Below are 24,346 nucleotides of genomic sequence, written 5' to 3'. Positions count from 1 at the left end.
TTAATAGAGTGGTGTTTAGCTTGCATAATTAAGGTCTTTGAAAGCGTTTTGACATATCAGGGCGCATGTGGCCCGCGGCTTCAAGGCAGCTCAAACATTGGCCCAGGACAAACTTTGAGTTGGAGACCCCTGTGTTAATGCAATTGCTTTAGCACTGTTTAGACTGAATATAAAACAGCAGATTTAAAAGAACAACTGCTGATTTAATGTTTTTTGTCAGATAATAAGCATGCAGTTTAACATAAAAAACAAGTAAAATCCTTTGCATGGTTTTGGTCCGCAGTAATCAGGGTTGTTAAATTTGACACGCAAAATATTGTAGCCCAGTCATGCTCAGTCACATTTTATATCAAACAAGACAGATGATGTTGACCGAAAGACACAATTGCCTAAATATTGTTGAATGTTATACATGGCACAAAAAACAAGTAGTCAACGAAAGAAATACCATGAATTAAATTGATGTTGACGATTCAGTTATAGGACTTAAAAATAGAAAATAATCAGTAATAAATATCATTGAGAAACGAAATTGTAACAATAAAAATGAAACTGTTTACTGCTATCAAGCGAAGTGGAAACACACCAGGTCATGATTGCCCAGGTACAATAATCTGAAATAATTTCGCGAGTTACACAAATATAATAGTTCACACAAGGTACGCAGAATATTTTTGTGTGTATAGAGGGTAGTTACAGAATGCAGTTTTCAGCTATGCGTTTGTGAATGCGTGCTTTCATATATTTACAAGCAATAAGGATTAAACTTAATTCAATTCAAATAAAAAAACACTTGTGTTTTATAAATAAAATAAATGCATGGCGAAGAGTGTGTGTTCAAAACTGGAACAATCCAAACTAGACAAACATCCAGTAAACGAGCAGGACACAGACGCAGGAGAAGCTCTTCCCTTCATCTGTTACGTGCAAACGAACGTTTCACAGTGAACAGACATATTTAAAGAATCCAAATTAAGATAATCAAGTTGAGGATGAGGAAGGTTTGTCCTTGCTTCCGTGTTGGACCTTCTCCGCAGTGACGCCGTTGTAAATTCCGCGATGTGACAATTGGGGTCTATTGTGCACTAAACTTACTTTTTCCTCTTTCAGAGCATCGTTCTGTGTTGGGTTGAAATGATGAAGCGGCCTGGTTTCACCTCGGTTGGTGGAAACCGAAACTTGAAGGTGAGCAACAGCTTCCATCAATCGATTATTCTCCTTCCTTAATTTATCCATCCTGACTCGGGTATCACTTAAGGCTTTGTCTTTTGACTCTAATAGGACCCTGTTATCTACCATTTCACTGCGTTGCTTGGTTTCATTGTCCCGTATTCTACAAAACAATAATTTTCAGTTGATAATCGAAAGACATTAAAACAAACAGGACTTTTATGACAAAAGTGCCTTTTTTATTTATTTGCAACTTTCATGTACTATTACACAATTATACTTACAGTCATAGGCGCCGAGTTTTACAAAAATGCAAGGTGGCTGACGAAAAATATGACGTCAAATAATGTGACGTCACTAATGCGTCCACAAAGAGCTCAAATTCAAAGCCCACCAAACTTCCCATACACTGGAAAGTTTGTCAAAATTTACAAAAAATCGAAATGTTTGAAGTATTGTTTATTTTTGAACACGTTGCTGTTTAATATTGGTTTAGCAACGTTTAAAAAAATTTTCGTCAGATTGTTGCTTTGTAGTTTGTATGACATGAAATACCATGTATTCCAACACATTCGCATTGTACATAATAATGACCAAACATCTATTAGCAAACAATTCTGTATTTGACGTCATAAACAAGGCACTTACAGGCTGCAGTTGTCGGGCACGTTTTGTTGCTATATCGCCAGTGCATTTATTTAAAAGCAAAATTTTACTAATTATTCTTCAGATTTTACTATGTTTCGTACTTTTCGTACTAAACCAAAATATCAACGGTGGCCGCCACCGTACTTTGCAAACCAAAGTTGGCGGCGCCACCATACATCAGATATACAGTAGTTACATAATTGTAATAGGTCCCCATATTTATCCGGCATTTAACAACATGATGGTTACGGCAAAAAGCAAAAACAAATGGGACCCTAAACACGTGTGCGTGCAAATTAGTAAAATATGTTCTTCATTGATAAAATTCACGGAATGAATTTGCTAAATTTGATCTTACATTTGTATAGTTTGTTGACCTGTAGTAGCCCCTAGTCATGTGGTGCACAGACGTAACGACCATTTAACTAGAAGGGTGGCTTTCTGATATACTTCCATTTTATATATTCTATACGATATTTACCAATTTACTATACACATCATTTGATCTACACATATGATTGTTTTTGTAAACAAAAACGAATGGGTCCCCACACGCGTGCTTGTGCGGATTTACGGTAAACAAATGTTGCGGTGACTTTTAGATTTTTAAGGACAAATTTTTAGAAAGCATTAACCCAGGGGTGTCCAACACGTGGCACGCGTGCCAAAAGTGGCACGCAGAGCGATTGAAAATGGCACGCGAGCTTTTACAATTTCAGATGGTAAACATTAGGATTTGTCACGCAATTAAATTTGTTTCTATAGATTCTTCTTGGCCTTTATTCTAACTTCTGTAAAGATTACCAGTGGTAAAGTTACACAACCCACTAATTGAATTGTTCGTTTTTGACAAAATTTAAAGCCTGCCATAGGCGTAGAGCTTCAAAAAATACCAGGGGTGCGACTTTTGAGCATTAGCGCCGATACCTATACCACACGTGCAGTATATGTACCTGTACGATACTTCGGCGGTATGCGACTATATACCAAAACCTTTTCTGTGTTTTAGCCTGTAGTTTCTGTCACATTATATTGTCAATAGTCACTTGACACATTTCTTTGTGTGGTTGGGGTGTTTGCTGTGCGTCTAATAACCAATGCACATACCGAAAAGACGATTTGCCGAATCAGTCATTTTAACAACGTTTTAGTTTTTAAAGAACTTGTTACGCAGGAAATAAAAGTAAAACCAATTCACGTTTCAAATATAGCTGACTGTGTATTGTTGACGCCTAAACTTAGGTCATCTTGGATCAAGTTTGGGCCGTTGCAGTGCTTTGCAAACGGACAATAAACTTAGGAATCGGTAATGTAAACCTACATAACAACATCTAAAAGCGGCTATAAACCCCTTGCATTGTTTAATGTTGGCCCATGGAATTTATTAACAAAAAATTACAATTATTTTTATTTCAGAAAGTTATTCCGCCACATAATACTAAAACGTTAGTGAACGTCCCGTGTTTATGTCGCAATAAAATGCCCGTTTATTTTGAAACAATTGTAATTTGTTGCGTTTCAACCGATGTCTGCAATTAATTACGTGACTATAAACGCATTTGTGTTTAGTTGGAAAAACATTTTAAACCGACGTAACTTGAACAAAGATAAGTTTTTGACGCACACAAAGTACTCCAGTGCCTCATTTTTTTTCTAACCGTTTAGAAGGGTTCTACATATTGGGCAAATATTCGGATTGAGCCCGTGCCGTTAAGACGTTTAAGAGATGGTTTGGAAAAAGTACCAAAGGCTGGCACGCGAGTATATTTTGAAACCAAAATTGGCACGGCGGTGTGTTCGAGTTGGACACCCCTGCATTAACCCAACAATAAAAAAATTTTGTTCGTATTCTTTTTGCACTATTATTGTCATATAATTACAAAAACATTAAAAAAGAACGAAACAGATACTTTAATTTAATCTCTTGCATTGACCCAGGTATTGTCGTCCTAAGTCGGGTTTTAAACACATTTTTTTCTAGAAAGCTGTAACAGTTGTGTTACAGACACTTTAAATTAAAAAGCAATTTGCTACAAGTGTACACATAACAAATTGTTTTTCATTTAACTTTGTTTCGCAAAACCATTGACCTGTAGTAACCTCTCAGGGTGCACACGCCAAACGACTGTTTGACCTATTGACACCGTTTTCAATAGCACGCCGTCCTTACTGTTCAACAACACCGTTTAACCTAATTTATACATGCCTTGAGTGTTGATTCCTAAATTTATTGCGAAAAAACGCTACGTTATGAAGAAAGAAAGTTCTGAACTGTGTTAGTAATACCTACTAGTTGACCTTAAGTAACCCGTGGTCATGCGGCGGCCGACCTGACAACGAGCATTTAAAAAAAACTTTTATCTTGCAAAAATGTCAAGTTTATTTTTTCAACTTTATTTTGATTAACAAGTTTTGCTTGACATATACGAAACCGAAGCACGCTTATTAGGTTTAAATCAGGTCATAGGTGTGAAACCTTTGCCAAAACTGAAAATGTCAGTGATAACTTAATAAAACGAAATAGCATCGCTGTGCAAAACAGCTGATTTCTGATCACCAAAACGACGTCTCGTAAAACGCCTGTCCGACGTCCAGCTGAGCCCTCCTGCTATCGTAAACCAGTGAGTTACTCTCTTGGGACTTCTGCCTACTTGGGACTTCTGTGTCTTTCTTGACCAAACGAGCGTTAGACACATTTACGTTTCGGGGGCCTGTGGGTGAACCGCTGGGTAATTCGGGGTCAAATTTCTGGAGGATCAAGTTTGGATTAATAACTAACATCTGACAAAATTTGAATAAATTTGAAGCACTCTTTCTTTACCAAACGAGCGTTACAAACCAGCGTTAAAAATTTTAAGTTTCGGGGGCCTGTGGGTGAACCCCTGGGTCATTCAGGGTCAAACTTCAGGAGGATCAAATTTTGGTTAATAACTAACATCTGACAAAATTTAAACAAATTTGAAGCACTCTTTCTTGACCAAACGCATATAACAAACCATGTTTTAAAAATTTTGCATTTTGGGGGCCTGTTGGTGAACCGCTGAGTAATTCGGGGTCAAACTTCAGGAGGATCAAATTTAGATTAATAACCAACATCTGTCCAAATTTGAATAAATTTGAAGCACTCTTTCTTGACCAAATGCGTTTATCAAACCAGCGTTAGACAGAAAAAAGAAAAAAAAATACGGACAAAAACAATATGTGTCCCCTTCAGGGAAAGGGACCCATAATAAGCTTTTAAAGGCGACTGTTAAAATGCAGTACCTGGGTTGACAAGTTTAATTCATGAAAAAACATACCATATACCGGAGCTGTAAATGCACGAGTTTATAGTTGGAAAACATACCACCACTAAATTACTGTACATTAGAGCAGAGAAGCAGGGTAACGAAGGGATTAGTTGTTTTTATGCGCAAGGCGTTGCCTGGTTGCAGGCACGTTCATGCGTAAGACAGCGATATTTTCCCAAAGCGGGGATCGAAAACTTATGGATCACTCCCACTAGAGCAATTTGGGCATTTGGGGACGGTAAGAGTAATGACTGCGTCGATTGAGCACAGATTCTAAATAACAGACAATGAGCACCACGTCTACTGATGCCAAAAATTTCAGCGCTTTAAAGGGGGCAGGGGCATTTCTGACGTAAAGAATCTGTAAACAAAAACAACTACGAAGGTCTGGGGTAAAAGGGTGAAAATGAGTAAGTTTAACTTGAAGTTAAAAAAATCTCAAATACTATGCGACGTAAGTCTGAAATTCCTGAGATTTTAGGAAGTATAAGTCGTTTTGAATTTCAATGTTATACGGGCCTGCCAGTGAACCGCTGGATCAAAATTCGCAATGCACAACCACACATATCTATTAGTTCAAACCACGATTTCTTAACAAAAACGTGGGATAACATCCGCGTTGGGAACAAAAAAAAAACGTTTGAAAACAATATGTATCCCCTTACAAAAAAAGGAAGCCTTAACAAACTGTATACCTCTGTGAAAGTTCCCGACATTTCTTTTCTTTCTGATCGTAGTCCTGTCGGATTTTATCTTCACTCTGCTGCAGCTTTTGAACCTGTAATTTATTCGAAAACATAAAATAATATTTCAATGACCAGCGTATTTCAATAAAACTGAAGTTAACTTTTTCGAGGAGAGCTGAATTCTTATGTTCCAAACTGCGATGCATTTCCATTTTATCCTTGATAACAGATCGCAACTGTTCTACTTCCGTCTCCAGTCGTATTATCCGATCCTCGTACTGTCAAAATTATGTGGCATTAGGTCAAGTTAGGTGCGGAGTTTTTTCCCCGTAAGTTCACCGATTTAAAACATTTCCGTTCATTGTGAAAAACAAAATCTAGGAATTTTAAACGATGTTTTACAATTGGCAGTTCAGTATGAAGCTGGGTCAACATAAATCACCGTTGGACCCAGACGTCATATGCGTCTAAAACATTACTGAACAATATGTACGTTATCAAATTTGACATGGCCAACAACGAGGGCTAATTTGATTAGTAGTAAGTACTGTTTTCCGAAAAAAAAACTACATTACTTTAACGAGTTCGACAAGCTAGTGTTAAGCCAAATTAACTCACATCTTTGGGTGTCAAAACTGTATGCATGTCTGCTACATCAGAGCGCTTGGAATCTTTGTTTGAATGCGGGACATTACTAAGTATCCATTGAGCTGTTCGTGCTTCGGGTGATATCGGATCTTCTGGGGTGGCTGGGGGCAACATTGATTTTTCCGCAGGTAAATCATCGGTCCGTTGGTACTTCTGCACAACAGCAGTCACCTTTTTCTGAGAATTCCGGCGAGTTTCCTGCAACAGATCTCCTGGTAAGCTGTGTAAAAGTTCTGACCTGGAGCCTGTGAAAAGCGCTACCAACCTGTGAAAAGGTTTGTATTTGCTGTTGTAAAGAGGATGTATGTTTTGAAGTTTTCATTCGCGTTGCGTTTGAAGTACGTACAACTGTTCGAGACTTCACAGCGGCAACAGGGGCTGTCACCAAACCTTCGCAATCCTCATCTGACGGTACAAACATATCGTTAAAAATCAAACGCCCAAATAATTTTTACAATCAAAAACCCAATTTTTAAAAAAATAAATAAAAATAATTACTTTTTAATTTGACTAAAGTTAGGAGTGGAGCACACTCTTTGTACACCTTATTGAACGGAATTTTCCGAAATTGATCCTATGTACAAAGTCTGTCCTGGCGTAACAACACAAATAGCTTTGTTACTCGCCTGGTCCAGCATTAAGCTCCAAAAAAGCTCCTGGCTCCTGCGTAAGTTGCAAACTAGCAGATTGATTTGATGGACCAGGTGAAGACACAACCACTGATTTATTTTGAAATTGCTCATCGACGTTGGGGTTTGAAACTGTGACCGAATGAGTCGCTTTTTTCGAATCGCCAAAAATCCCAACGCTCAAACGAGGCTTGGGTTGGGGTTGAATAGCTCGGGTTTGATTTCCAGGTTTGCGGCCCGACGGTTGGGATTGCAAACCGGTGCGTAAATTTGCATTAGAGACTGACATGGGCACGTTGCAGGCTGTGGTCATCAGCGAGTCTTCTTCTAATTCTGGAATAAATACTTTTTGTGCCGAAACTGGATATTCTTCCGGTTGGTCACGTGATGTGGTGATGTGATTTATATTTTGCGGCGCCGTAAAATCAATAGAGCTAACAGCGCTGTCGTCACCTGTCGTAGTGGACGATTGTCTAGATGACAAAGACGTAGAATGGCTGTCTTCATCGGACACACTTTCCTTTGACGAATCACTCCCAAAACTAGTTTGTGGATCAATTTTCGAGTGTCTTGGGTAATTTACTATGGGCAAATGGGACGGTGCAGAGTAAGTCACTGTTTCAGTGGTAAAAACGGTTTCCAATCGATGGCTTTTTGAGGAGGGAATAGTTTGCAATGGATTGGTAAATGCTAAAGGACCTGCCGACAAAAATGCATATTCTCCTTGCAACGAAATGCTTTTGTTAACTTTTTTTATCACAGGTCAAGAACAAAGTAAAACGTGCTCATCTACCTCTTGCACAATCACTTGATGACTTCCTTTTGCTTGTTAAAGGTGAAGCAGCAGATTGGCTTTTTACACGATAAGCAGGATTAGAAAACATGAGAGGTGATGAGTCTTGGCTTCGATTTCTTTTTTCCAGATTCTCCATTGATAACAAAGTTTGGCGAGTACGTGGATTGGATGTATTGTTATTGCTGTTGTTGAAACTGCTAGATAACTATGTGAAGAAGTAAGACATGTCAAATAGAAAAAAGATAACTTATTTTTGCTTAGGTTAAGAACTGTTAAATTTTCGAGAGTGTAAACAGTGTAATAAAAATAAATTCTAGTTTTGGCTCAACGTGCAGTTGTTTAAGCGTGTTTTTGTTTCCACGGGATTAGTATCTGACTAAAAAAACTTAAAAAGGTAAAAAGAGAAGGTTAATCAGGCCTGTCATTTGGTCAGTGTTTGCTATCAATAAGTTGTGAAAGCCGGAAGATAGCCAAAGCAGGATGAAGCGGCGGGGATTTACCACAATATAAGAGGAAAGGTTTATTCAGTTGCACGCATACAAAGTGTGATGGATTAGGGGGAAATGCCACGAAGGACAAAGTCTGTAAATAATGCTGTGTTTTGTTGTCCTGTGTTTGAATACTTTCAAAGTAATACATTTGCAATAAATATTTACACTTAGCAGTCAGCGGTTACAACTTACAGCTACAGATGAATGACTGCCATGGTGAGAAGGTGAAAATCCATTGGCCACTCCCAGATCATCACACGCACTGTCATCATGTACTGATACTAAATGACGCAAGTCAAGCAGCGAGGAGGCAGTTGGTGGCGAACGATTGCTGGCGCCCACAGATGACTGGCTACATTCAGCATGAATTGAAACAGAAGCTCTGAACAAAACACCAAAATAAGCAAAGCATAAAAAAAATAAAAAAATAAACGTACGTTGCTGGCTGAAAGTCTTCGTCAATTTGTGTTAAATCGCACGAAGGCTCAGTGGATACACAACGAAGACGAGACCCGGATGGTCTTAATGCTGGTGCAGTACACGGGCTTTCAAGCGATTTTGAAATTTTGCTTATTATTTCTGGTAACTCTCCCAAACTTTGAATGATGTTCTGCGGAAAAGATACCATCACAAAACCATTTCACCTGCAAACATGCACAGCAAGACCTACTTCGTTCAGACCAGGCAAAACTTCCACAAAAAATGCATGCAGCTTGGCAAATTCCTTTCCGAGGTCAATGTAGCCTTCAAACCCTCTTTTCAGGGCGGGATAAGCATGGTCTGAAACATTGCTTATAAACTCTCCCATGACATCCCATTTGTCCCTTATAAATGCGTCCATAAATTGCATATACTCCTCTTTGGTTCCAAACCTGAAAGAACAAAAATGTAATAGCAAGTTTTTAACAACAGAAAAAAAACAAAAATATCAGCCAAGTAAACACAGTTGCTTTCCAGATAAACTTTATATGAAAAGAAACATAAGTTAGAAATTTATGATTAAGGTTTTAACGGCTGTCAGTCACTTCTGGTGACAAACACTTAATGAGAAAAAAAACTTAATGAAGTATCAGCTTGTGTTTTTCAACTATGACTTTCTTAAAAAAGGCTAACCTGCTTCTATTGGCAAGATTTTGAATGACTTTTGCAATTAGTGTTAAAGTTCGTGATGTTTTGGGGTCAGGAACTTCATTTGCAAGACCAAATAAACTAGGATTAAGAATGGATGGACATAAAAGACGCAAGAACAGTGATGCAGTAACAAGTCGATTTGCAATACGAGGTCGACCAGCATCCTCACATCTCGTTCTCCATATTGACAAAACTTCACGCAACTCAGATGGAAAGTTTCTTGTGAAGATAAAGGCATATGTTAACATTATACTGTAGAATCCTGTCACAGTTAGAGATTAAACTGTACAAAATTAAATATTCTTACTAAAAGCATGTTTTGGTTGATTAAAGGTATTATCATGGAGCAAAAATAGATGACCAAAGAACTCACCCAATAGAAGATGTTATTTTGCAAAGGGCAATTTCACAACTCATCTGCAAATTTTTTTGATTGCTTTCTAAATGTGCATGTGGAGGTAATCTGCTCCCATCAACTTCACATTCTTCTTCCATGGTAAAAATTGCTTGAATAAAGTCGCCTACATGCAAACAGTATCAAAATAGACCAAACCCGGTAGTTTTTACAAAATGTGTTGGCAATATCCTACCCAGTGCATCATGTAAGTATTTCATGCCAACCAAACGAAGAAAAGCTTCAACAGATTTGGTACCAATTGTATTTTCACGAAATATCAAACTTTCTTCTTCAACCTTTTCAACTTCACCCATGACAATGTCACACATATAATCCTTTAAAAATGTGCAAAGTTAGAACAAAAATATAATAAAACACAGATACTTATGTTTGTCCACATACCTTGATTGATCCAGTGGCATACATAATGTTTACCAATATTCGAGCAATTTCATCTTTTTTTGACACTGCAAGTACATTACTAAGGGTGTTGCAAATTGATTTGTAGTTCATAGACATATGCTCTGCAAAGTCCTTATACTGTTCTGTTGGCAGAACATGGATGGATTGAAACCTCACTTTGATTCTCACAGCCAAAGATTCTCCTGCTTTGTTTTTGTTGTTTCCACTTGGTGTGGATAAAGTGTACCTGCGGTGGTAACAAATCATGAGGTGGTAAAAAATTAATCACAACGCAACCAAAAGTTTACCAAAGAAGTTGTTTTTTAATAGGACAATTAAAAAAATCAACCAAAACGATGGACATGTAAAACAAAAAGTATTTTACCTGTTTAAACAAATTTGTCAACTAGATTAGAGTGCTAAAAATGGTAAAGGCTTAAGTTGAGTTATCAGGTCTATCACAGAGTAATTTTGATCAAATCTGGCACAACATGAAGAAATTGTGCTCATTTAAATTTAGCCAAGTATTGAATGTTGCTAATTTGGGAAAGATGTCAAAGACAACATTTTACAACAGGAAAGCTTTTTAATGAAAAAATTGTACATAAACTATGTTGTCTGGGCATGACTTCATTTACCTTTTGGTTTAATATATTACAGAAGACATAACTGGACCATATTACAGTTGTTTGTAGGGCCAGGTTTGCCCTGCAGGTTAGATTTTGGGGGCGCCTGCATTAGACATTACTATATCTGTTATTTCATGAAAAGTTTTCAACAAGATGTTTTAAAACTGTTTGCAAAAAATACAACAATCAAATTTACCATTTTTCTAATAACTGTTGATTTACAAGAGATCGCACAGAAAGGTTTACAAGACCAATGTAGTCCTTGTCCTTCTTTTTTTTCTTGTCTGAATCCTTGTATAGATGTACAGTGATATCATCCATTTTGGGAATTGAAGAAAATTGGAATTGTTCCCCCCAAAACACAGTGCTGTAAGCAAAGAATGAGTTCTTCATAATATTGAGACACAACTTTGTGTAGCAGTAGATTTAGGTATCAATACAAAAATGCAAACGTAATTTACAATAAGGAAAGATACTTGGAAAATGTACAAACAAGATGTAAAATCAAGTTTATAGAGTTCTTCTGGCAATTTTTTAAACTTGATATTATGCCTGGCAGCAATAGCTTATACAAGATGTAAAATATCAATAAGATGTAAAAATATTTTTAATGAAATTCTTTCTTTCAATTTTGGTTTATTTTCCTAAATTTTGTTTTTATTTTCAAAACAGTTGTAACTGTGGTAAAAAACTAAATCAGTCAAAAACCTGTCATTTTTCCACTTAGATGTGGTTCTTGCACAAAGCTTTCTATCTAAACATATTTCACAAAAATATTTTTTTTTGGCTGGAAGTCCTTTTGCCTCTTGCACAAATAGGGTCAGCTGGTGTTCCATACGGTGACAGTTGTCCTGTAACAAATTGTTACGTCCTTTAAACAGCTTGAACTGGATTTATCTTAAGTGAAGAGCTAACAAATGCAACCTTTTTATTATTACTAGAAATAAAATATGCAGATAAAAACATAAATGAAAGCATCTATTGAGGTAACTAGGCAAAGTGGTTGTGTTTGTAAAGTTGTACAATTGAGATTAAACTATCCTGTTGTTACAACAACTTGTACCAAGCTGCTGGCAAACTATGCTAAACTGCCTTTACCTACCAAGTTTGGATTGATAGCCCTTCTAATCTTCTCAATCCAAGCCTCTCTCTCCCCAGAGGAATTACATCCAAAACATCTTGTTCCTTTGCTTGTTACTATCTAAAATTGTTAAATTTTTCATGTAAATACAAATAGCTGTCCAATAAACAACATTCCTTGAAAAAATACAAGCAATACAACTTACTTCAAAGCAGTAGTTTCTGCCAAGAATACTATGATGTAGAGCTCTAACAGCAGCATTTTCGAAATCACTTGATTCTTCAGTAAGGTCAATGACATCAGGTGACTCGATACTTGGCATAAAAAATGGCAATTCAACATCAACTGACCTTGATGGCCCACCCTGTGCCATGAGTGACCTGCCAATTATAAATAACAATACATTCTATCATTTTGTAACTAACCAAAAATCTAATCGACAAAGTGTTAACTCAACTTAACTAGGATCCCATCTTTAATCAGTATTAATAACATGATTGTTACAGCAAGTAAAAACAAAAAGGTCCCTTCACATGTATAAATGCAAATTGGTATCAGCATTAACATGTTGCAGTTATTTTTAGATTGGACAAAGTGATAAAAAGCATCAACACAAACTTTAAAAAATAACGAAGTGAACAATAACATGAAAAACAAATATCCCAAATCCTCTAAAATTTAATCTGAATCTTTAACCAAGATATTTTTTGGGCCTAAATCATGTTTCAAAACAGTTAAGGTCTCTCCTAGAAAAAATGGGTAATTGCAGGTCTATTATTAGGTGATGTAAGGGTATCACTGAGAGCCTACCCCCAACTGCTCAAAAACTTAAGCATTTTCATGTTCTGATCCTAGAAGGCCTGTAAACACAAAATTTTGGGGGGCAGAAGAAGCAAAAAAGGCAAAGCAAATGGACAGTTACAAAATGCTTTACAATACCAACCAACATTGTATGAAACTCATGTGTCATGTAATTTAGCAAGAATATTAATTTGACAATAAGAGAACTAAACAAATTGAACATGCAGAAGTAAGACAGAAGAAAAAAATGAATTGTAACCAATTCAGGAAAGGGGAAGAGATCAAAAGGAGACTGTTGAAAAAAACTATTATCGTATAATTTTGATTCAAACTAGAAAGGTATCTTTTCTGTATATTTCCACTTTATATATTGTGTAACCTGTTTATCGATCTACTATACACAGCATTTGTTCTAAACAAATGTTTGTTTTTGCCAGCAAAAGCGAATGGGTCCTCACACAAATGTTAATGCAATTTACGGTAAAAAGGTTTTTGAGTTCTTTATTTTTACATTCTTTTTAGGAGGGCAAATTTGTAGATCAACCTAAACTTCAAAGGTTTTGCCCATATCCTGTTTACATTTGTCACATATTTACAAAGTAGTAAAAAAGAACATAAAAAATACTCCCAATCTAAAGATATTTTGCAGCAAGGGTATATACAACAAATTGCTCTTCTACAGCTTATTTATGTGCAGTCGCCGAACACTAATGTCTAATCATCAAAAAGACTGTTTCGTAAAACGCCCGTTCATGCGTCAAGCTAAATTACCATAACTGTAAACCAGTGAATTACTCGCTCGGGCTTTCCATTTGGGGGCTGTAAAGGCCATTTGGCCGATTAAGCCAAAATTTACAAAAACTAAATGAGTAACCCACTACAAGAGTAGAATTGATTAAGGAAGTTAACAAGGGATAATTAATTAAGCTGGAACAACAATGTTTATGACTGGACTTAAGCACAATCAGGCAATACAACAATGGTAAGAAAAATGAATAAATAAATTTCAACACACATCAGGAAATTATTGACTGTAGCACCCAAAACACCTCTCTCCACTAAATGTAGCACAAATGCAATACTACATTTAACATAATGGACATGTCATGGTTTTCTATTACAATTCAGTTCGTGCTACTGTATTTTTACTTACTGATAGCAGGGTAAAGCTATGCAGCACATCATATTTCTCTCAAAATATCCTTGTACAGGCCACATATTTAATTCCAGCAGTCTTACATAAACTTTAAAGACAGATCAATAATGTCAGTTTAATAGCACTACCTGTTTGACCAATGGCAACGCTCATCCATTACATATTTCCTGATACGCAGCAAAACAATTCAGCATGAAACCAACACAAGCCAGGAAGTTATATAGAGCAAGGGTTGATGACTAAACATTTAACATAAACACAAACTAAACTACCAGTCTCAGGCTTTTTTTGTGCATGTGGTGAATCACAAGCAACTCAATGCTTTGGCACTGGTTGGAGGCACTGACCAAGCACAGATTTTTTTAATATGTTAGTGACATAACTACCAAACATGGAATTCAAAATTAATAACTTACATAACATCTACAACAGGATAGTTTTCTTTTCCACTTGTAAGTTTAGTGCTTTTGCTTCTTCTGACTGAAGGTTGTATCTTGCGCTGTAGGAAGTTCTGAAACGGCAAAAACATTGATAAACAACTATTGTCCATTTTAAAAAAGGTAAAGCTTTTCAACATGTTTTGGGACATTCATGTCATCATCACTAAAAACTAGAAGGGTGGCTTAGCACATTTTACTACAGCATATACACTACAACCTATTCTGCAAACTGTAATATATTCTCTATATTTATTTATATTGGGTCCCATATTAGCCAACATTTTTTATAATCTTGATTTGTTTCTGCAGGCAGAATCTCATGGGTCCCCAAAACCGCAAAGTTGTAAACAGACAACCATAAGAAACGTTGCTATAAAGTCAAACACAGTGATTGGTAGTGTTACTTAAAAAAAGAAGTTATGTAAAGTACAAACTGTCCAAATCTCATGCAATTGAGACATTGTCATAAGATTGTGTGCATAAATAGCATAAAACACTGACATCTCAAAATGGCATATTATACAAACTGTCAAAATGTATTGTTGATTAATTCGCCCATTTTGGGGGGTTGGTAGGGTAAATATTAGGGCTGCAGGGTGAAACACAATATTCGACAGCTACAAATGCCAAATTCACAAAACTATCAAAAATTCAGCCAAATTGGACGTTTTTTGAAAAATAGGTGGCTTAAGCAGTAAATATTGGGCTACATGGTGAAACACAATAATCGACGCCCTAATATGGCACAATGAACAAACTGTCCAAATTTCATCCGAATCGGACATTGTTTAAAAAAATCACCCATTTTAGGGGTCTAGTGGGGTAAATATTGGGGCTAAAGGGTAAAACACAACAATTGATGCCCTAACATGGCACAATGAACAAACTGTCCAAATTTCATCCAAATCGGACATTGTTTAAAAAAATCACCCAGTTTAGGGGTCTAGTGGAGTAAATATTGGGGCTACAGGGTAAAACACAACAAACGATGCCCTAAAATGGCACAATGAACAAACTGTCCAAATTTCATCCAAATCGGTCATTGTTTAAAAAATCACCCATTTTAGGGGGCTAGTGGGGTAAATATTGGGGCTATCGAGTCAAACAAAACAAATGGCACATCTGCATAACTATAACTACCATCTGTGAAAATTTCATCCAAATCCATCAAACATTTCAAGGCAAAACGAGGTGGACAAACTTTGGGCAGAAGAAAAAAAAAGAAAAAAACAAAACAAATCGAGTAAAATCAATATGTGTCCCCTTCAGGGAAGGGGACCCATAAAAATCGTTTTATACAATAACCAGATGAATGTATGTTTATTTACAACACTGTTAGGATTGGAAACCAAAACTTTACCTAAAATTAAATAAACACTAAAGATATGGTTTACACTGCATATCAGTATTGTCAATTTTTTCTTGTCTGAATAAATACGTAAAAAAATATTTGTTTCTAACCAACCATAAGAAATGCATAAGAATGCTATCCCTCTTTGTTTTTTGATCAAGTTATCTATTTGTGTCATTGTGCTGGTTAATTTGATAGTATGTGTAATAGGTTGTTTATCTCGATACAGCAACACAGTCATTGTGGAAATAACTGTTTGTTTTCACCAATTCTAACTGTATGTTATCAAAAAAAGCACATTATGGTTTTATGTGCTTCCCTTTAAAATAATGAATCTATTTAAATAACAAGCAAAAGATGTCGTTTAACTAAAGTTTGGAAAATACATTTATCTATATGGTTTAAGTTTGCAGTTAGCTAAAGAAAGCAAATCTTGCCTAACATGACATACATTATTTTTAAAAAAAGGTTTATTATTGTTACAACATACATGGCCGAATTGTTGAAAAAAGTTAAAAGCATGAGGTGATATACTGATTTGAAATATTAAATTTAACATGAAGTGTAAAAACTGCATTTGTAATTTTACCTTTAAGGAATGATTTCGTTTAACTTCAGAACTACTACGAGGAATTGGCATAGATCTTACACTAGAATCAGAAATGCATCTTGGCAAAGAATTGGATGCAGGTCTGATAAACATTCCTTGCACATCACTTTGGATCAGACTTGCTTCAGAATCAAATCTCATGCCTGTCAATGGTTCAGTGATCAATGGCAGTCCACCTGTGCTGTTGTAAATGGCTCGTTGTGGTATCTGTTTACTCATACCGTAAGGTAAAAACTGATCTTGTGGAGCTGACATGCTTCGAAGCACAGATGGACCATCTTCTGCCTCAAAACTTTTTCTTCTCCCTTCTGCATAAAGGAAATCAGGACTGAAAGAACGAGGTGGCATTGACCGTCGATTAGGAAACATAATTAAAATGATGGGACATAACCTAACTACTCATTGCTAATGTTTGTGCTTTTATACATCATAGTTTTGATCTGTTTGTAGCAATTAAAAAAAATGTCCCATATTTATTTTACAAGTAATACCAGGAAACAATTCTAAAGCTTTATTAAGAAAAAACACTTATCCCTATCTACTTGTGACTTGGCATACTTAACTTCTGTACAAAACAATTAACAAAAATATTGTTATAAATGCATCCAATCACAATCTACTCCAGAAATCCACAGGTATAACACCATGTGAAAATTCACTGAAATCTTAACCTACATAAAAACTCTCTGTTGTGCTTAAAACCGAGATATGCTGGCTTAGAGTGTGCAACTGACTGTCATCATCACTGCACTGGCTTGCTAAAAATATTTAATGGACCAACGTAGCTGGAGACGACCGACAGCGCTTCATAGCACGCTTAAACGTTTCACTGTACAATTGACGGATGTAGGAAGTGGTTCGGCCACGTGACTATTCAACTCTAGACACAGGCGCTTACCAAGCAGAAAAATGAAAGTCCGGAAGCGACCAACTTGAATGAATAAAATTAAGATATAGTGTATGCACGTGTGATTCATGAGCTTGCTAATGTGTATGTCAAGTAGCATGGAAACGCAATACTAAATAGAGGCAGACAAACGAAATCTTGTTTACAAGATGTTTTAAAGATCGTGACCGGCTGTACACCGCAAGGTCACGTGTTCTCAATGCTGCAGTTGAAAACAAGCAGCAAACCGCAACATTAAACAAAGGTTGATTAATTTTTGAAGATTTAATTCAGCTTTAAACCAAACACACAAAACATACCTTGTACCACGACTGAACTCGGGCTATTTGCCCAAAGCTACAGCGCTGTTTACAAAAAAAAATTCTACTACCTACCGAAGCTCCATCCTTCGTTGGACTTAATACGTTGTTGATCCCGTCGGATGTCTGCCGCTTTCGCCGTTGGTCAAACGCAGGTTCTAAACACAAAACAAAACTCAAATTTAGGCAAAGTCGTAACCTCGCAAAAAAGGTAAAACATATGTTTATGTACGTAACCCAAAACACAAATTCAACAAGGAAATCACCTACATTTTGCATCAATAAAGCTTGTTACCAGGGGCCACAATGTGAAAACTAAACTGTCCAAGTGAACAAACTTTTGGGCCTTACATCAGAAATGTTTGTTTTTATCTTTTAAGAAAGTTACCATGAACTTCAACACTGTATATGCCTGAAGTACGTTTGCTCAAACTACTTCGACGGCGGCTTGAGCTGCGATGTCTTCGTCGACTGCCCGACCGACGAATTCCAATGCGAGTTGAAACAAACGAAAATCGTTTGCTGGTCTTAGTCGTGCGTAAAGTGTTTCTCGCAGTTGGTTTGTTGGGCGCTTTGTAACCAACTATTTCATTTTTCGAGGGCAGGTCACAAACTGACCTGGAAGCTTCCTGACTCATGATTTCAGTTTGTATTGGGAAGCAACACCTAATATAAGTAGCATTTCGGTGTACAAAGTGGCAAAAACTACTGGCCTTAGGTACATGCAAGTTGTGCTCAGTTTACAAGAAAGAATTCAGCTTTGTTAATTGTGCGTGATTCAGTGAGACCGTCACGCTAGTAAAATCAATTTCCTGGCAGATATGTCGACGATGTCTGCACGTTAAATCGTTCCCTGGCAAGCACTGGAAACCTTTATTTGTCGATCGTGCTCCTAATTATCACACGCTGACTGTACTAAAAATGGCGAGCATAATGTGCGTGATACTGAGTTTATTCCAACCAACATTTCTTACACTTACTAAAAACAATAGATCTATGTCAAACCTTTAAAACCTTCGCCTACTTTACACAAACCAGCATATCTCACGACTCAAACAACCTTTACCAAGCCTCTTAAAGCCACTCATGTGAGTCGTTGTCACAGCCCAGTAACCCGCCATAAGCTTCAGCTGATACGCTAGAAGGTAAATGCTGGAAATCATACCAGGTGCTTTTGAGCAATAGTCTTCCTCACCAAGTACGTAACAACACGCACAACGAAGGTTTATCGTGGTGTGCAAATAAAACAAAGAATTTTTCATTAATGAGTAACGCTCCCCGTGAATAAAGTGTACTTAACTCGAGCTCTTACAGCAAATCAGTCAGCTATACTACTCGCAAAACTGTACCTCAGTCACCTAGAAAGAGAATTTCACTTCAGCAAACAGCGAATCATACTGTCTGTTGCTCGCGGGCAAGTTGTGTTTAAAGCAAGGTGGTTGCTTTCAGGCATGTAATTTATTCACTGACAGTCGAAAAGATTTCGCATAGCCAAACAGTTATCATTGTGCTAATAAGTATCACCAAACAGGATCCGATTTTATCACCGTTTTGATGACAACAATTTGTTTCTGTATTTGCTCCTGCTATAAAATGTTATATTCTTTAGAACTTGTAATATTATTTTGTTTCGAAAACAAACCTACCAGAATCTGTGTTACGTGTTTCAGCATAGTATTCCAGATCGCGAAAGTCAGCTACTGAAACAATGCGCTGAAAACGTCTCATTGCCCTGGATCCGATTGTGTCTCGGCGTCGCCGATTTTCCGGTGAGTTGTGTAGTTGTTTTTGATACATTTCCAATGACAGGTATACGAAACAGGCCAAAGTGGCGCAAACTCCTCTCTTTTGCAAAGCCACTTGCCAAACACCACATAAAAACTTTGTTCTAACGGACCTCAACTAACCCGATTGCAGACAAATAATATATTGCCGATTAGCTTCGGCCCACACTGTTGAACAACTAACTACGTGATGGGAAAGACGTCACAACACCATAGACGCCTACGAGTCACTCCATGCAAAATATAGAACAACAAACCGGCGTCAGCTTTTCATCTCTCATGAGTTTATAGAAACCTGACAATATCACAACAAAGTATTTTCCTGAAAGTATTTTTTGGAAATAAAATATCCACCTGATCGAATAAGTCTCGTAAGGATATCAAACTGCAGTGATCAGTGCAAACGAAGATACAATTTGAGACTATACTGCATTAGTATTCTACGTTTTTGCGGAAATGTGCACCTAATGACATCAAAAAAACAAACACGTTTACAAACAAAGCGCATCATTCACTTGCAACAATTCATCATTTCCTGGTGTGACGACTGTTGTAGTCAAGGAAGTCTTGTTACCAACGAACACTGCCAACATGGGTTGATGAATACGTTACCACTCCGTGCAAGCTAAGAATAGTAACTTGGTACGTCGCGCCAGTATTAAGTTAGTGCAGCTAAAGGAAACATACAGGTAACAAACTTCCTGCCAACAACGATCTTTCTGTTTTCCAAATCTACTCAAAGACAAATTCAACAAGACTAACACACAACAAAACGTTCCAAGTGTGTGCAATATATTTATCACGTCCGGTTTGACGTAAAATGTATTGCCAAACTGAATGCCATCGGCATAAAAAACAAACTTGGTTACCTACCTCTAACACAATAATCCATTCATGACTTCCAATGTAGACTAAAAAGAAACCTAGTCAACGACTAAACAAAGTTGACAACAAATTAAGACAAGTCAGATGTCTGCCGAAGCCAGAAAGACAACTAAAATACACTTGCTTCCTGTCACTGATTTGTCAAAAAACGTGCCGGGGTGAAAAATAACATCGCAGTTTTTGTAAATGTCCTTACGTACGAAGCATAAGCTCTCCAACTAATACAACATTATTGTCTATAATCGGTAAAAAATACTGTTAGCAATTTCCAACGCAAGAGTTATGGCAATTGGTTTCTTATTATTTTTATATTACCGGTCCACGAGTCATGTTATTAGGAAACCAACGTGAAATTAACTCCGAAAATTTATTTTTGAAAAGTATGAGTATCGTTTATTAATCTGTTACGATTCGAAAGTTTAGACAGTTCGGTTAATTAGTATGGTTTCTACTTTGTTTGTTGTTTGTTTTACCGCCACCTGACGGTTGATGGTTTCTTATTCAAATTTTATGTTTGGCAACAAATACTCATTTGCTTGTATTCATTACGGGTTATAGTTTTAACCAATTTATATTTTTTAACATTTTATAAAAGTGTCACATACAAAAGCTCAGTTAAAAATAAAACATAGGCTGGTTTTTCCTCTTTTTTGTTATTGATACCCCAGTGTATTATTATTTCTTTGTTCACAATCATCCACATTGGGTGGACAATGTCTAACTGCGTTGTGTTTAAATCTGACATTGAGCTGCTGTTTTATTGCAAGCGCATTGGATAATTGTTTGTTCGCTGATTTCGACAACTCTTTTTACCAGATTATCCAGATGCAGTATAAGTGAATTATTGAAAGACTTTTTACACTAATTTATACTTCCCCAGACGAAATAAATTGGCTGCAAGCATGTGACACTCATCCACAACACGAAAGATGCTTTCTGATAGCCCAGAAAAAGAAAGTCGCTCTTTCGAGGCGCACTCCAAAACATGGCACATACGCCAAACATAAATTGACGACACTGTCTTTAAGGTCATAGCTTCCTCTGTTTTGTTCAGTTTTTTAGTAGTCATGGTCATCTTGTTACTGTTCCTGGATTAAGCAAGTTTAGGAGAAGCGAATAAATCTCTATTATCACTGATCAAAGTAAAGTTTAAAATATCAACAGAAAAAATGGTCCAAGGGACAAGTTTACTACTGCAGGCACTATGAGGCGGACCTAATGTGAACACAATGATCTGGAGCGTTGTCCACTCATCCACAATAAAAATAAATAAACCAACCAACATCTCAAACATGCCGAATACAAATTTAGAAAAATAAATTCCAGTTTATTTAGGATTCAAAATTAGGTGGATTTGGTTCAACCAGACTCTTTTCTTGACAAATCATATTTTGTTGAATTTAACCAAATAAATATAGACTATAAATGACATGCAGTTTTGATAATTTTTAGCAGTATGTTGGTTTGTTTGTCAATCATATTAACAAGGTTAAGAGTTATCAATATGTTTAACGATAACAACCATGAGAAAAACAGGTGAAAATGTTGACTCTTGAATTGATAACAAACTGGCATTAAACACAAACTAGAAGGGTGGTCTAGCACATTTTACCATTCCACATACACGATAAGCTATTATAAAATGTCAAAATAACCCCACATTTTCCTTGTATTTAAAGGAAATATGGGGTAAATAGTTGGACTGTACTGGTGGGGCAAAACACAACAATCTACACCTATCAATAGTATATATATTGTACAAGCTATTCAAATTTCAGTCAATTCCGATACTGCAATTCCGATAAGTCTGTTTACAACCCCTTAACTGCCATGTACAAAAACACCCACCAAGCAATGCACAAACGCAAGTAACATATGTCTGGATGCCTTATCACACTATAACACCACAGAAACCTTTCATTTGTGGTACTCATACAAAAACATTTTACATTTTGGGGGCTAGCGGAGTACATACTGCGGCTATGAAGACAAATGAGGAAGATGACACATCTACATAACTCTATCTACCATCTGTGAAAATTTCACTTTTGCCACTGGCAATAAAAAGAATAAATCTCTGTAAATCATCATGCATATATTACAAAAAATAGTCCAACTTTACACATCCTATTCAATTTTAGCACATGATGAGATAGCATAATGCTGTTTTTCATTGGTATTTTGCTTTTTTGTCAATAAAACATAAAGCCATGTACTTTTTAAATACATTTTAATCTGCCCCAAAATTAAAAGGATAAGCTCCAGTCTGCATTTTATACTAAACATTTAAAAAAACAGTCCTATTTTGTATTTAATACCAGGACAGGAATTGTTTTAATATTTATTCCACATGTATTTACTCACGTAATCGAGAAACATCTTCTTCAACTGGAGAATCAAAATCTTCATCAAATGCTGGTTTTGTTATGTTTCCTGGTCCACAATACTGGAATACCAAAGACAAAATAAAAAGTCCGGAAAATAATACTGTTGTTGTCAACAGTATAGTTTCATTACCACAGTTGGACTTGTTTTAATTAACACTGGTATAAAACCACCACCAAGTACAAATTCAGAGTCTAAGTAAACTGCATCAGGAAAGTAAATTGCATCACAAAACCTTACTGTTGATGTAACTTGCACATCATAAATCCACAATTTTTGATCAGTCAGAACACAGTATTTTAACATCCACACACCACAACTTGTTTGACCACATGACATTTGATGACTGGGTAAGCCTTGAATATCTGAAAAAAGATTAATAAATCCTCAGTCTGCTGCAAAGGTATTACTGAGCATCATAAATCAGAAAAAAAAACTAACTTTTCTGAGGGCATCTTTTGTAAGGGCATTATGAATATCTGCTTTAAAATAGCAATTCATTTTAATAACTTCCTATGTGTTTCCTGGTCATTCAGTTCACTACTTAAATTGACATTAGTGTGACACCAAAGTACTACATTGGCGATCGCAGTACTAGAGAGATTTTTTTGGTACACATTTACACCGAAAAAGAAAAAAGTAATTGATTGCATCTTGTTAGTCTAAAAAATAATACTGTTTGCTATTGAGTTGTCACACACACATTTCTTCATGTACAATTCAATTTTTTGAACTTTTTAAATCTTTTTATGCACAATTCCAACATACATACAGTAAATGTGTGTGAATACAGTGTATTAATGCCAAGGTAGGCCTATTTAGTATGTATTACAATCCGTTATCCACCTAAAGCAATCTATATCCGTTATCCACCTGAAGTTATTCGTTCCACATACAAACACATGTTCAGTTATTTGTCTGGTGGTGTTGCTTTGCCAATTACTATTAGTTAAGTAATATACTTTGATTGACAGGATGTTTTGTTAGGCTGATCAGTTTTTCATCATATATTACAGTCATGGTTTTTGTTTACACTGTCGTATACATTTTAGTTTATTGTCATAAACATGCGCATGGTAGCAATTATGTAAATAGGCCTATACTTATATGACAAATTAATGAGACATTGAACATGTATAATTTAACAATTCATTATCAATAATACATATATATACATATATATTGGCACATGTAAACAACTGTAGCTGTAAATATGGTTGTGTTTTATAGAGCTTTACTTATATTTAAGATTTGCCCAACAAATAAATAATTTACCGTATGTGTGAAGTACTCCCTCCTTTTCCATGTCCACTTCAAGCTAGGAATGTGGCAACACTTTGCAATTAATTACCTTTTGTCACTGGTTTACTGCATTGTGGCACATTTGCTTCACAAATGAAGTGAAACAACTAATATGCATTGTTTAATAAAAATGTATGTGATCTTAGCAAAAAGAAATATTTTTATTTTTAGTACAAATCTGCGGTGTCTCTTCTATGATATTTTGTATAAAACACTTTATTTTGCACAACGAATATTTGTATTCCATCAACCTAAACAGCTGCACTTTTTTATGAAAAAAAAAATCTTACACACAAGACTTCAGACCTTGTGCCTGGCAGTGAACTCTAGAACGGCAGAAAAACATTTACATTATCATTTAAAAATTATGTTGCATAAATCAGATTACACAAGCAAATATTGTGGTGGACAGTGCAGTGGATACAACA

At 36.2% G+C, this 24,346-nt stretch overlaps 1 protein-coding gene across 4 annotated transcripts; it reads right to left on the bottom strand.

Annotated features, from left to right (window-relative positions):
* Positions 1 to 182: 182 nt before the first annotated feature.
* LOC145205680 (uncharacterized) lies at positions 183 to 24,063 on the bottom strand. Of its 4 annotated transcripts, XM_080078416.1 has the most exons (23): positions 23,892 to 24,063; positions 22,857 to 22,981; positions 22,596 to 22,677; positions 17,638 to 17,720; positions 14,372 to 14,466; positions 12,204 to 12,378; positions 12,020 to 12,118; positions 11,626 to 11,768; positions 11,114 to 11,284; positions 10,289 to 10,535; positions 10,080 to 10,221; positions 9,863 to 10,010; positions 9,472 to 9,708; positions 9,029 to 9,230; positions 8,796 to 8,968; positions 8,551 to 8,740; positions 7,865 to 8,072; positions 7,069 to 7,770; positions 6,708 to 6,847; positions 6,413 to 6,640; positions 5,956 to 6,072; positions 5,804 to 5,886; positions 183 to 1,333 (listed from the first exon to the last, which is right to left on the bottom strand). In XM_080078416.1, exons 1-23 carry the CDS (start codon positions 23,920 to 23,922, stop codon positions 982 to 984), a joined length of 4,173 nt encoding a protein of 1,390 aa, XP_079934542.1. In that variant the 5' UTR covers positions 23,923 to 24,063; the 3' UTR covers positions 183 to 981. The 4 variants fall into 4 exon arrangements, with proteins under 4 accessions (XP_079934542.1, XP_079934541.1, XP_079934543.1 ...); XM_080078415.1 differs by lacking the exons at positions 22,596 to 22,677; positions 22,857 to 22,981; positions 23,892 to 24,063 and adding an exon at positions 17,951 to 18,857; XM_080078417.1 differs by lacking the exons at positions 17,638 to 17,720; positions 22,596 to 22,677; positions 22,857 to 22,981; positions 23,892 to 24,063 and adding exons at positions 16,336 to 16,499; positions 16,578 to 16,796.
* Positions 24,064 to 24,346: the final 283 nt, after the last annotated feature.

This window comes from Phallusia mammillata, chromosome 8 (genome assembly GCF_965637545.1).
Source record: "Phallusia mammillata chromosome 8, kaPhaMamm4.hap1.1, whole genome shotgun sequence".
In the NCBI taxonomy this organism is placed as follows: domain Eukaryota; kingdom Metazoa; phylum Chordata; class Ascidiacea; order Phlebobranchia; family Ascidiidae; genus Phallusia; species Phallusia mammillata.
The sequence above is the reverse complement of the archived record's forward strand: the minus strand, read 5'-3'. Positions and strand labels throughout refer to the sequence as shown.